This window comes from Bombyx mandarina, chromosome 24, assembly GCF_030267445.1.
Source record: "Bombyx mandarina strain Sakado chromosome 24, ASM3026744v2".
Classification (NCBI taxonomy): Eukaryota; Metazoa; Arthropoda; class Insecta; order Lepidoptera; family Bombycidae; genus Bombyx; species Bombyx mandarina.
In genome coordinates this window covers 95,259-110,144 of record NC_143230.1, presented here as the reverse complement: position 1 = coordinate 110,144, position 14,886 = coordinate 95,259, and the positions used below count along the sequence as shown (strand labels likewise).

The 14,886-nt window shown below is 43.5% G+C and overlaps 1 protein-coding gene across 2 annotated transcripts in view; it reads right to left on the bottom strand.

The window, feature by feature from the left end:
- LOC114248650 (uncharacterized) overlaps positions 1-14,886 on the bottom strand; it is a 73,622-nt gene that overhangs the window by 42,913 nt on the left and 15,823 nt on the right. For both annotated transcript variants that reach the window (XM_089737842.1, XM_089737841.1), the window contains exon 2: positions 14,443-14,616. In XM_089737842.1, coding sequence (XP_089593968.1) covers positions 14,443-14,524 — 82 coding nt within the window. In that variant the 5' untranslated portion in view covers positions 14,525-14,616. The remainder of the gene's footprint in view (positions 1-14,442; positions 14,617-14,886) is intronic.

Sequence of the window (14,886 nt, the reverse complement as noted above, 5' to 3'; positions counted from 1 at the left end):
CCTGAACGATGAGAGAGGGATGGCATTCCGTCCCCACGTTAGGACAGTCCGGACCGAGCCGCTTTTACTCGGTTGACTCTACTCCATGATTTGCAAGAGAACTACATAAGTTGTCCCTTCATAATACAGTGACACTACAGAAATTGCATACGTCATTACCTATAATGCGAGTGTAGTGTTCGCTCACTCGGCCCATAGACACATTTAGACTCTCCAAGTCACCCAATACCGTTTCTGCAGGATAGTCGTCAGAACACCGTGGTACGTGAGGAATTCACTCGAATCAGATAAGTATCTAAAAATTTAAAATCTTCATGTACGTAGGGGTCGTTGGCATTTGTCACAAGTGCATGAGACTTCCATATCTATTCACTACAGCAAGTGTGCCCGCTGGAATGATCACTAGTACAAATAATAAAACACTATTGTTAGTGATTAAGTCAATGAGAGATTTGATGCTATCATCTATGACTTGTAACACAGAGCGACCGTCTGCTATCTATGAACACAGCAAGCCCTCTATAATTTTGTGTACAAAGTTTTGTTTAGACTTTTGATTAAATTAAACTAGATAGAATTATATCAATTAGTATTTTGTTAACATTTTGCGATTATTGTTATATAACATAATTAGATCGTGCTTTAATGATCTTTGAACCTTAAAATAATAGTTGTAATTATTTGACAGCCTCGTTAGAAACTTTTCTAATGGCGGATAGTTTCACGATCGTCAGTGTCTGATCGTTGCGGCTTTACAAGTTTGAATGACTTGTTTTGTGTTGACTGCTAATATTTGACTCCTTTTGTGGTCGGTTGAGAAGTGTTGTTTAATTTACACTCAGTCGATAATAGTATTCTAAAAGCTCAAATAATGTTATTTCGTATTGTTTGAATGAACGCGTTCTTGTGCTCATGAGATTTACAATGCATTCAATCAAAGTAATCCGATAACACATTGTAATGTAGAGAGAAACTTTGAACTGAAGTCAGTCTCAGGTTATAATTACACGGGGGTGGTGCGGTCGATGGCGCTGTACAGGGATCCCGTGTGACGCCACGTTCTCACCCGCGATAACGTCGCGGTGTTGCGAAGTCCGCAGCGCGCGATCATGGTCAATGTGGTTCATGGTCATCAAACTGTCTTGTTCGAGACGGCATGCTTGCGCGCTGGGACGTCTTCCTGGGACCTGGAGGTAGAGGCGCTCGTCGCGGATTTTACGTGGCGATGCAATCTCCGCTCCAGTGATGAGCAGCGTTTAGACGCGACGAAAGTGGTCTCGCCGCCTGACGGACCTCGCCTACGAGCGACGAACCATCGAGACGATCCGCCCGGTCTTCTAGGACTGGGTGTATCACGACCGAGGACGTCTCATCTTCCGGGCGACGCAGGTACTCACGTGACACTGTTTCGGCCTCTACCTGCACCTCGTTGCCCTCCTCGTGGATTCCCTGTCCTCCATCTCCCAGAGGGAGGTGGTGGAACGGCACAGGGAGAGCTGTTCTTCGCTCTCGGCGACGTGTCACCGCCGCTGAGCTGGGGTTCAGAGGAGGGCATCCGTCCAGCTCTGGCCCCTGTGAGGAGGTAGTCCCTTCCCGGTAGTGGTCACAAGGCGAACTAAGGGGATCGGACTGTGCCGCATGCTTCCGTCACTCTAGCGCGCTGGCAACCGGAAGATAAGATGACGCGTCGGCAGCTATGGTCTGCGTTGTCATCGTTGCTGTCCTCGAAGAATGTACTGTGGAAGAGCAACTCTGTTGGCAGTATATCGTGTTCCTACCCGGCAGACTGGTTCTGACCTAGACGGCCTGACGATCCCCCTTTTCGCACAAACCGGTGTCGTTGGTCGTCGACAATCGCCTCGACGACCCGTTGGTCGCGCGTTCTTGGGGTGACGCCGAAACGGCGTTTGCAGATGTCGGTCCTCCCGAAACCGCCAAGTCCTACATACCCGTGTGCCCTCTGTGCCTCGGAGGTTCAGCGCTCTGCGCGAAAACAAAAATCGTTAATAGTTAGTGAGGAGCTTCAGTACGGTCCCTTACGTGTGCTCTATATTACCCTGTAACCACGTGCATTTATAGTATACGATTTGTGTGACGATTTTGTCGCTTATTTTTTAAATTCTACCCTCGAATTTTTAAATCCATTTCCTGTATTTTTTTTATTTGTCGGTACATCTGAACAGAATCTCTGACATATTCATTGTTCATTTTCTATTAATTCTTTCTATTTTGAATTAACTTCCTGTATACCACGTTTCACATTTGAGAACAAGTAACAATAGAAAAGCGGTCGCTTAAAACACATTTACTTTCTGCACTACTTACTTACAATGTTACAATCTGATGTGAGTGACAGTGTTCGAAGTGTAACATACATGTTGCGACGTATGAGCTGAGAGTTGAAAAGTCGTGTCGTTAATTGTGAAGAGGGCGCGCGCGTCTCTGAACAAAAACCGTCTGATTTTGTATAATATTGTAACGAACAAATTGTTGTTCTGGCCACAGCTTTTAATATTGATGAGAGTCTGAGGGAGTCGACTTCCTAACCGCTGTCTATGAATACATTAAGTCGAGCGGAGACTGGAGACGCCTCCGTTCCCTCACTGCTCTGTTCCGTTTATCTTCGCAGAGACACGGGACTCTTTTAATCATTCCTCTTGAACTTTTCATTATTTTTGTTACATTTTTTTATAAGATATTTATCACAAAGAGCGCTTTGTTATTGTCGTAAGGTTGTAATGAAGAGGATGGAGTGATGCCGTGATCTTAGAGGCTCGTTTATTGATGCTTTTGTCGGATAAAGAATATTTTACGTTTCAATACGGAAAGGAGCGTAAGTTTTAGTGGCGCGCAGCCCAGAACTTGTAGAGAACCGCTGTGCTTTATCTTTTATTTCAATCTTGACTTTTGTTCTTTACAAACTAAACATCCAACTTAATCTTTACGTGACGTCACTACATTTTTTAATCTGTTGGTTGTGATGGCGATCATTCCTGTAAAACTTTATTGATTTACAGTTGCTATGTTAGGTCAAATATAAAATTCAAATATTTATAGTTACATTGTTTGAAGCCAAATCAGCAACCCGCACGATGTGTGCTTCGAATTATCAGAGTCCGCCTGACACCGAGTGACAGACACTGACAGTATATTTATTTAATTAACGTACACAGAAACACGAGTCGCACTTACTTGTTATGAGTTGTTGTTATTGTAGCAACGTCACAAGCAAGCTTTCATTCAAATTTATCGATTTAACCGAGGAGCTCCTGTGTGTGGCACGTGTGTGGCACGTGTGCAGCACGTGTGAGGACGTACGGGTCAGCTGATACTGTTACTGAAATCTTTCATACATTTAATCGTCATCGGTCAATTCTTGCGTCCATGGATGCCGGTAATGCCTAGAGCACTCTCCACAAACATCATTTAAAGAGGATCGTGTCACCGCGCTCAGGGAACACCGAGGAGCCGGAAGGTAGTTGTACGAGTCATGTATCGTACAGGGCCAGCGCGCACATCATATTGCAGACCGATGCATTTTACGTCAAAGTCATTCATTTTCGTTCAGTTCGTGTACCGCCATCAGCAAGGCGTCGCGTACAGTCGCGTACTCGCATAATGTCATTGTTATCATATAAATAATCATAATCAGCATACTCCTATCAATAAACAATTAATCAATATCGGAGTTGTTATCATTATCACAGCAGAGGGTTGTGCGGACAAACCGTACAGTAGTGAAGCGAGCCAGAAGACGTACTGACACAACATTTACTACACTTTTTTACTGGTGTTAGGACCTGTGAGTCCGCAAGGGTAGGTACCACCACACGCCTATTTCTGTCGTGAAGTTTGAAGGGCGGAGCAGCCGTAGTAACTATACTGAGACCTTAGAACTTACATCTCAAGGTGGGTGGCCCATTTACGTTGTAGATGTCTATGCGCTCCAGTAACCACTTAACACCAGGTGGGCTGTGAGCTCGTCCATCCATCTAAGCAATATTTAGTCTCTCATTAGGAAGCCTCGAACGTTTCAGATTACATTTTATATAATAACTAGCGACCCGCCCTCGCTTCGCTTCGGAAACATTAAAATATACATGAAAAAAAAAAAAAAAAAATTTTTTAGAAAGTAGCCTATGTTCATCAGGGACAATGTCGGCTTCTAATGGAAAAAGAATTTTTCAAATCGGTCCAGTAGTTTCGGAGCCTATTCGAAACAAACAAACAAACAAATCTTTCCTCTTTATAATATTAGTATAGATGTACGTCGTCGGAATCTTTCTAGTGCCGCTCCTTTTGTTCCCTTCACGTACTGTCTTCAAACAAATTTAATTTGACGCACGAAATTACTTGACAAGTTTCTGAGAATGTGCCCGAGTTATAGCGTATATAATGTACATATTGATCTGTTTTTGTTTAGCGCGTTGAACGCATTGCGACCCACCGGTCGGCCTAGCGTACAATACCATTTGGATCAGGGAATCAGTAATATCTATCAACTTGAGATTTTCATTCTAAAATTTATAAAACGCGTTAATTTGCACGGAAGATAAAAATCAGCAACTTTTACCGTCTTAGTTTTTAAGATATTTTAAAAAGCTTGATAAAATCTACAAGTTTCTATTGGATTTGAAAACCACGCCTTGCGTTTCGGCTCAAAGGGTCATGTGACTATCTCCCATACGCATTTTGTTTGATAATTTACATGTAGTAATATTTCCTCCTATTTTGATTCCTAACAACGATACACTATCACTATAACTTTCGATGTCCTTGTGGAGTACAAAGGACACTCCGGTCACCGCGCGACTCCCGACCAAGAAGTGACAAGCCAGTCTGTAATTAATTACTGTTACAAACACTTTGGACAGAATGATATTGAAATTTTATTATTACATGTAAGTAGTTCGGATCGCCTGAAGATCATGGTATTTAGGCAACGGCTTGCCTCTGCCCCTGGCATTGCTGAAGTCCATGGGCGACGGTAACCACTCACCATCAGGTGGGCCGTATGCTCGACTGCCTACTAGGGCAATAAAAAAAAATTTTTTTTTTCATTATAGCAAGCCTCGAGAAGTGATTTGAAGCTTTCATAATAGCAGCTTTAGGAAAATCGCTCTTCGTAGCTCAAGCATTAATAAATAGTGTCTCTCATTCAGGAGATCGTGGTTTCGCAACTGGGCATTTACTATGCTTTACATATAGAAGTAACTAGTAGATAGCACTTCGAAAGGCATTCTTATCGATAACCGTCGGAGTGCCGTGATACATGAAGAATGTAGATCTTCACGACGACCTCAAATTAGAATCATCCCGTTGAGCCTCACGAGCTCACGTACTAACTAATCTGCGCGTAATTGAAATAGCTACTTAGGCTACCGACGCTCATGTTTGCTCACGACGACGAATTACGAAAGAACCTGCTCCTCGTCAAATCGTTTCAGAATAAAATTAAAGTCTCAAGCTATAATTGTGAGCTGAACGTTGTGCTAGTTCGAGAAACAATTCAGAATTATTTCGAACCCAACGTCGAACAAGTAAATAGGAGGAGTTGTTCCCACAACTTGTCTCGTGGAGGCTGCGTGGCCCCGCGCACACACACACACACACACGAGACGGAACCTCTTGTGTTGATCGTACGGATTACAGTAGGATCAACTCGATACTAAACGATTTCGTAAAGACAGGCGAATTTAAAAACAGTTCTATAAGCAGTAAAGCCTCAATTTATTTGACAGCGAATTAGATTGGATCGCATTCGCGCGAGTAGTCTGAAGTCCTGACAGAACCGCCTCGGAGGGACGCCCGATCATCTTGTAGATTGTAGTAGGGAATTAACATACATATACAACGCACCGAGGGGCCGGGGGGGGCGGGGGGGTCAAGCTCAGCTAAGATCTAACTAAATTACTTTAAAATGCGCTGCCATTAATTGTAGTTGAGAGGGGTCGGGGAGCCATCTCCTGCTGTGAATCGTTCCTCAGAGCATACGAGAGCGCGCCATTAAGATAAACATTACAGAGATTTGATTAAGTCGTTTGTTATGGCAACTTGACTAATTCCCTTATCTTTCCCTTGAGCGATTCTTCAGTCCACATATCTAGTCCCCTTTTTGCAGCTCTCCCCTTCACTCCTACACTAAGTGATGGTGGTAGAGCAGGGCGGGAACCTATAGTCCAATATCTCATCTTGCCTATCTCTGCCACGACGCAACTGTTTGGGTAGAGCTCACGTCTCGAGCTGTGCGGCGCCATAGCTTCCGTGCTCTCCAGCCGTGATCACTGAACATCAGTTGGATGTATCCTTGAACACATTTCTCCATTCACGCTTTTAAAATAAACAAGATGATGTTTTTTAGAATTTATATTTAAATACGAATTACATATTGATAAAATGATGATATATTCCAAGATCGTTTAGGCATTTTTAAGTGAACACGTGAGTTAAAAAGACACAAATAATAAAAATAAACAATTCATTTTCTTGGTCTGACCTTAAACCAAACCCTCGTTGACTTCAGGTGGCTTAACAACACCATCTGCTGAAGTAGCTTTAGTGTTATTGTCTTTAAACCTTAGTTAGTTGCTCTCAATTAAGACGGTGCATCGCTAGACACGAATGTACCTCAAATATAACTAATACCTTTAAAAAAATTCAATAGAGTGTTTTTCAATTGTTTTATTCAATCTAAGATTTAAATTGTTTTTGAGTATCTGAAAACATTAAAATAAAACAGTTTAAGGAGTAATCTTACTTGTTATCTCTAGACGACTAGAAAGAGAAAAGAAAGAAAGAGGAAAAATAATTGTATTGATATAGGTTATTGTTGATGCGCAGTATTTGTGTCGCGCATACAGTAGACAGTAGAGACATACCAGAGCGCGGTGTCTACGAGACGAGCACTCGCCCCACAGCCGCGCCGCGCTGATTTATTGTGGCCACTTACAGCTGAACAGACTTACAGAGGTACAGTACCGCGACTTGCATGTACCAGAATAAGCAGAAAAATATAATATTTTAATTTAATGACTTTGTTTTAGGGCAAATATGAAAACAATAGATAAGCGTGTACGACTTAGTCTATCTATCTATCTATCTAGTCTATATTTGGTTCTTTTTATCTCAATTCGAGGCTATTGCGTTAGTGTTCCTATTCTTGTTATTATAAATTAAACTTCTTCTCCTACCCTTAAACTTAGTGGAAGCATCGTGTTCTGTGATCCTCTCATGAGTCCATATTAATTTCCCATCTATGATTGTCGTGTTACAATGCACGTGGAACTTTCGCTTTTTAACTGGTGGTAGGACCTCTTGTCAGACCACGTGGGTAGATACCACCACGCTGTCTATTTCTGCCGTGAAGTAGTAATGCGTTTCGGCTTGAAGGGTAGAGCAGCCGTTGTAACTATACTGGAATCTTAGAATTTATATCTCAAGGTGGGTGGCGCATTTACGTTGCAGATGTCTATGGGCACCAGTAACCACTTAACACCAGGTGGGCTGTGAGCTCGTCCGCCCATCGAAGCAATAAAAAATAAATAAAAAATTATGTCACCGCCGACAGTTCCGTTTTTATGGGCTTCGGCGATCGCTTACCAATAGGGAACATGGCAGCTTGTCAATAAACGTTAAATAAAGTATGCTAGTTAAACTTGCACTGTTGCACTGTTCACTCCGCACGTCGTGTCATCCGGGGAGGGCTACATGACACATATCCCCAACTGCCGTACCGCGATTTAGATAATTTCTAACGACTTTATAGAGAGAGCGGCGAGGGAGCGCGGAGGGAGCGCTGAGGGACTCCGAGCCGGGGACGAAACGACCCTTATTTACAAATTTAACAATTTTATTGACATCCGAGACGGTGCAGTGTTTCAACGATATCCTCAGTGGACACGCTCTGTGACGGGCCACGGTTGGTGATAATTGTTCTACATGTGTGAGCCAGCTCGCGGCTCGGCTGGTGTTAAGTAGTTACTAGAACCCACGCACGTTATAGCGTGATCACCGTCACCCAGCTGCACTTATGAGGTCGATGTCTCAAGGCGGGCGTGCGCGTACGGTCTCACAGTGCGTCCTGCCACTAGTAATTACTTTTTTGATATCCGAGGTTTCGAATACATTTTTCAGGTTTAAAAATTGCGTCAACTATAGATAAGACTCGTATGTACAATGACAATTACCTGTATATTTAAATTAATTCCAAACAACATCATTTTTTACAAAGAAATAGTTTTGATCTGACGATTCTATGTCCCGCCGGGAAAGGACGACGTGTTCTATTTTGTTCCAATGCAGGAACGAACGCGAGAGAAATCGAAGTCCACAGTACATTTAGATCTTATTGGTAATATTAAACATAATATGTATAATAAAGTGTCTCAGTGTGCTTAATTAGAGTTGATATGTTTTATATAAGATGCAACTTAGATAACGTAACCAAATATCGGTCAGTTGTAGTGGGCCCGCGTGCGGCACAACGCGGCGACGCGCACTGCATCGCTAAGCTTCAGAAAATACTATTAACTGGAGCTCTTCAGTTTACGGCAAACTATTCCCAACTTGAAGATACTCGAGGGCCGACCGGATTACGTCGCAGAGAACGCGAAGGGCCTTTAGATTGGATCCCGTGGTGAGGGCGAGCAGGGCGCCTCCACTGATCCCACTGCGCGGTGTGACCCGCGGGACTGTCTCCGCCGCTGATCCCTTTGTTTCGCAACATTTAACTTTCCAACACAATTCAGATCGACGCATTCTAGATACGCATCTCTTCTTATTCATTTAATTTACAAATCTACTGCTACTTAGATGAGACCGGCGATATTCAACAGACAGTATACGATCCCAGCGTACACCTCACAACGGGGACTGTCACATGATAACTAAAAGATGATCTTCATGATATATTCAGACCGACTCTTCAGTAGCGATCAGTATCATCAAATCACCTATTCGTATAACGCAAGACTTTGTAAGCGTCGCGGTGTGATTCGTACAAAACTAGTCTCAACGATGAGCGATGAGTAACGAGTGACGTCGGGACGCTCCGCTGAGCCATGAAGCTAATCTCTAACAGATGTCACGAAGTGGACTCTCCTTGGCGGGTTCGTCGCGGGCACTCGCTCGATGTAATACAAGCATTATTCGCTTACCGTCTCAAGTCTCAGTCAAGAAGTCGACAGGAATTCGAGACACCGCCAATAATGGGCACTTAAAGCACGCGCTCCGAATATACAATCAATAGTCAGAATTTCATTGCGGAGCGCTGAGCCGCGGACTCGACGAGCCTCCGCGGTGGCGGGGTTTCAAAATCGCGTCAAGTTCTCGTCTCGCCCGCACTGTACCCGAGCGGATACAGCAGTTCAGTTGCAAGTATCCTGTAGTATCCAGCTCCGTGCTTCGGTAACTGATGGCGGCCTTACCGACGCGCGCCCCCACTCTTTATAATTGTTTGTTGGGAACATTCCGAGTCACGGAGTTAATTATACAAAAAGCTAAATGAACAGAGTTCCGTCTCGCGCTGAACAGATACTAATCCGAGGCTCATGAAGGCGGCGCCCCGTATTGGACAACCGAATTAATTTCCGCTGAAATTTTCAACAGTTTTGTCCACATCGATCTTCATAACTTGGTTAATACGGTTCACGAACACCGTCTGGTGTTCCACTAGAGATATCCCTCGCACTTTCAGAATAAAGTTTGTTATGAACGTGGAGGAAATTTACATTTTAGCGGATATATATTAGAGTTGCTTTTCTAAATCAACTGGCAAAAGTAAAATTATGACTGTATTTTTAATGAATCAGCCTCATTTATGTAGTAGTACAGGAGCTACGGACGTAGTTAGCATGCGGCGGGTAGCCATCGTACAATACAGATGCCTGAATCTCGCTTACGATATTTTCAAGTACAAGTATACACGTTCCGAATAACAACATTCAAATCGTGGGTCTACCGAGCAATATCGGCCGTTTGGTGCAAGATCTTTCTCTTCGTCGTTTAAGTCTCCCACAAGCACATGCAGTATCTTGAACAAGCTACACCGAGCCCGCGTCGGAAGTAATGCGTGGAGCATCCTCGCCCCGGCCTCGCCCAGGCCCCGCCCCCGTCTAATAGAGAAACTCCTAATTAAATCACTCCATTAGCTGAATGCGAAGCAACCGAGAATTATACGAATTTAAATGAAAGATTAATTTGAGAGGAATGCTGACGCAATGAAGTTAGGCGCAGGAACCCTCCGCGAGGTCGGCGGCGAACAACGCGCGGAGTGGGGCGCCGCATTCTTTATTGGAGTTTATTAAATTTAATAATAAGAATTAACCCTCATTATTACGTACGTTCTGTGTAACACAACCACGACCTTGACAGTGACAGTGAGCTGACGACAAGTGTCAACTAAGAAGCTGGAATGTTCATATATATTCGTTAAAATATGACATGTGCGATGCGACCGTCTGTCTTCCTTGGAAATGGAAAGTCAACTAACACTCTTCGGTAACTGTAGCTTTTGAATCGAAAATCTTTATAGGAGCTATCGGGAGGGTCATGTTAGAAAATTCATTAAGAACACTACTACATACTTCTGAACACATATATATTAAAACAAACCGTACTCACCTGCTTGGCTGGGCATTTAAAATTAACATTATTATTTATTGTCATTATGATTAGGAAGTCCGACACTCATATAAATATTAGCATTAAGTACATGCATTTTCTACATGGATACCAAGTTTCAAGTCAATTGGATGCATGGTTCCATTAGTTATAACGGAATAGGTAGGCAGCGGCTTGGCTCTGCCCCTGGCACTACTGAAGTCCATGGGCGACGGTAGCCACTCACCATCAGATGGGCCGTATGTTCGTCTGCCTACAAGGACAATAAAAAAAAATCCACTGTAAAAACCACTATAGATTTTTATATTAGTATAGATTATATCATAGAAGACCTTCTGACCGTTAATAACAATAGACAATTGGCGCTTTACAGATGCAAGATCACGTTGTAGTTTATCGGCATGGAAGCAATTAGGCGCTCCACTGACGGCTTAGTTCCGGAGGTGCCACTCGCGCCGGAACTAACGACAGATTGTACCGAGGGGGGTCACCCTCACCGCCCCAGCGCTCTGTCGTGTACAGTGACGTCACTGTATTTGGAAAACGATGATGCCCTAAGTACAAGGAGACGCAACGAACGCGGGCCACCACCACAACGCGCCGCCACGACACGGAGCGTTCCGTTTGCTTAGTGCGAGTTTTTTAACGTTCTCGATAGCGTAAAAGTTAGCCCAATTATGTATGCAGTTGGAACAGTGCCCCCTAGCGGCAAACGTACGCAAACGATCCCACTCCATACAAATATGAGCTAACTTTTACGCTATCGAGAACGTTACACAGCTCGCACTGAGCACACTGCTCGACCGTCACAGTCGCAGTCGCAGACACACAATTACTACGAGAATTATACATATTGTTACGCGCTGGGGTTCGGGATAAATAAAATTCTAGCGAAGTACAAATTAAAAACTGTATTCAACACTTACAACACTTAAAACACTCAACAAACACTTTAAAACTCTCAATTCGCTTCTTCTGCTTCGCTTCAGGTGGTCCGTTCGCTGTTTTGCTTCGAGTAGTTCCGAGTACTGACTGACTGCGTGCCATCTCTGCAACCCTTCTATAGCCGATACCACATCCCTAGAATTATCGAGAATATTCCACACAAGTCGAGTATTGTGTTTCCGCTATCTGACAATAGATGACGTTGTACTTCTCGAGCGTTCTAGATGCTATTAGATCCTTCGATATTCGTTCGACTATTCGGCGATAGATGGCGTTACTCTTACCGGCGTAACAATATTATTATGCAGCTTAACCGCGCATTCATTGCCCCCGTCGCTTCGAATACTATACAGTTTGCGTGATCACGAGCGACTCTGGTGCTGTTCGTCGACATTTCAATACTGCGCTCACTGCTCTCTAATATTCTATCACAATGATATAATATTGTCACTGGTCGTCGCCCTCAGTCCGAGTAGGCCTGTTACAGCAGGACCAGTTTTTTAATTGAACTTGACGTTGTCGTAGTCCACGAGGTCCCATCTTGTATTGATCTCATACAAAACCCGACGAAACCAACGATAACTTCGTATATTAGGAACCTTGTATACTTAATGTATGCGTAAAGAGTGACGGTAGAACAAAATGAGGCCCGCACAAATAGCTACCACCGTTACAATTTGAACGGTTGGAGAGCCGTCACACATAGCCATACAGATGAGTTGCGTCTGCGAGATGGTCTCATTATCTCAGTAAGTAAAGGAAATTGACAATAACCTATATTTGGTAGAGTTGTCAGAAATTTGGAATGTAATCAACGTAGCATTAGTTGAAGGCAGCGCAGCGCTCATACTAGCTGCGCCTGTGTGAGTTTGTACAATGGAATTGAACGTTTGATAACTTCCACAATATTCATGACGTGTTTTCATTCGCAGAGCTCGCGCCGAGATAGTTGGCAACTCCTCGCGGCGCCTCCACTGACGTCTGTTTGACAATCACGGCGTCACTCCGGCCCCGTAATGACTTGTAAACACAATACAGCCACACTACGGTTACACATACATATGTATGTACATATGTACTTGCTGCTTCTGAGGCGTCGGCTAAAACGAAGCATGCCAAGTGTGATGCTCTGAAATCTACATACCTGTTTGTTTCAGTGGCAGTGGAAACGACGGGTGTGTGGAGTTCAGAGGCCAAAAAGTTTATTGCCGCAATTGGCCACCGCCTCAGAGGGCAAGGCCACGATCCTCAGTCTGGGTCGTACCTGGTTCAGAGATTATCCATTGCCATACAGCGTGGCAATGCTGCTAGCGTAATGGATACTTTCGGGCCGGGTGCGATCCAGAGTGGCTTGTTTGACTAGCCGATGCCTACGCGCGCATGGCTGTTAGCGTGGACATATAGGTTACTTAAGACGACGCTTGCAGCTGAAAGTAAGTATTGTACTTTTTGACGAAGCATGTTGCTGATAACTCTATTTCTGTAATCTGACGAAGCGTGTTGCGGATAATAACATGTACTTTTAGGTTAGGAATATTATGTTCTTTTTTTATATAATACAATTTTATAAAATTTACATACATGTGGTATGCCTATCTGCGGCCACTTACATCAGTCCCGCCCGAGCTCCACTACGAGTGGGGACACTCAACAGACAGACTCGGGGAAACTTGGTTATTTCATAGAAAATGACATAATTATATATGTTTCTATTCGTCAAGATTATGTAAACCGGTTTACGGAATAGATTCATCTTTTCAATTTCAACCCATTGCGAACGAAGCCGCATAAAAGGCAAACCATACACTTGCATTAGATCCATACAGTAGTCGGATTGACGTTGATCCCATTCTGATGGATCCATATGCTACACGGAGAGTGTCTAAGTGTTTAAAATAATCCCGTCTACGGTAACCACTCACTACCAGGTGGGCCGTATGCTCGTTTGGTATAGAAACCCTCATGATGAGCGAACAGTTAGTGTAGCAAGTTGCAACTCAACGCTGTACGCGACGAGCAAACACTTAGACCATCAAACAAACAAACTTAAAGAAAATCACTTTATGTTTTAAAATAATAATAATAATAATATGAAGATTTTTCGTCCTCAGTTCGCGCTAAGTCAAGTCTGTTGGTTCCTTTTTACTATTTAAACCGAGAGCTGGATTTATGCGACCTCAAAGTACTGAAAAGACAAAGATAGAGTAAGATAACGCTACCGCTTTTTGTCATTATTCCAAAAAGGGTCGAATACCGCTACATTTTAATTTAATTTTATCTTATAATTGAATTATTATAAGGCTCAGCTGCTTGACAACCACTGACCAAAATTTGTTGACAAAACAGAATTGGTTGACAATACGCCGAGGAGTAGCACTGCGGCCGGATGATACCGAAGTCAGCAAGTCAAGCTAGACTATTGGGTAAGATATGTGACTGAGTTACTTGAAGAGAGAGGTAGCTTACTGGCCTCTAGCAGCAATATGTATGTATGCATGTAGCTGGCAGCGCCGTGCTGGCTTGAAGAACTGTTTCATAAACGTCTTCTTCTGCAGATGGGATAGGACTTGGTAAACTCTTTACTCTTGTATTGTAGACCAAGCTGGTCGGGACGTAATGCATTGAATATTAAAGTTGTAATAAAACAATTACATTCTGCATATCTGGTCGATGGGAAACTTTAAAGTTTTTGTGATAAATGGATCTATGCAAACTCCAACAAGCTTACAATAATTTCAAGAAATATTATTATACTTATTATTATATAGGTATAACGCAACACAACTGTCTTCGATCAGAACAGTCAGTCGGTTTGAACAATCCCTGTGTCCTGACAGACGCTAATAACGTCGCTTGAAAATATATCTATGTACTTACCTAGGAAGAGTGTAAAGAAGAAAAGTGCGTGGAAGAGAGTGCACGTTCGCAGAGGAGCGGGAGGCCGGTGGGAGCGCAGCATCGCGCCGAAGTGAACTCACACGCGGACAGAGAGGGAGAGAGAGGAGTGCGACGCGCAGGGGGGAGGGACGCTCATCTCGACGGGCGGTGCATCTGTAACAACGAAACAACAGTATTCATTCATCAGCTCGACACCCTCCATAATAAGGACGAGCTGACGTTTCGCCTGATAGGAAGCGACCGCCACCGGTGCCTCCTTCAGATATAATAAACGGGGCTCCAAGTCTCGTTTCAAGAAAGAAATGACAACGCTCTTTTTTTTCCTACCTAAGCTGAGAGCCTTGAGAGGCTATTTCAGCGTAACCTTAACTAGTAGGTGAGCTCACGGGGCTCAAACCGGAGTGATGCTAACACTGAACCCTA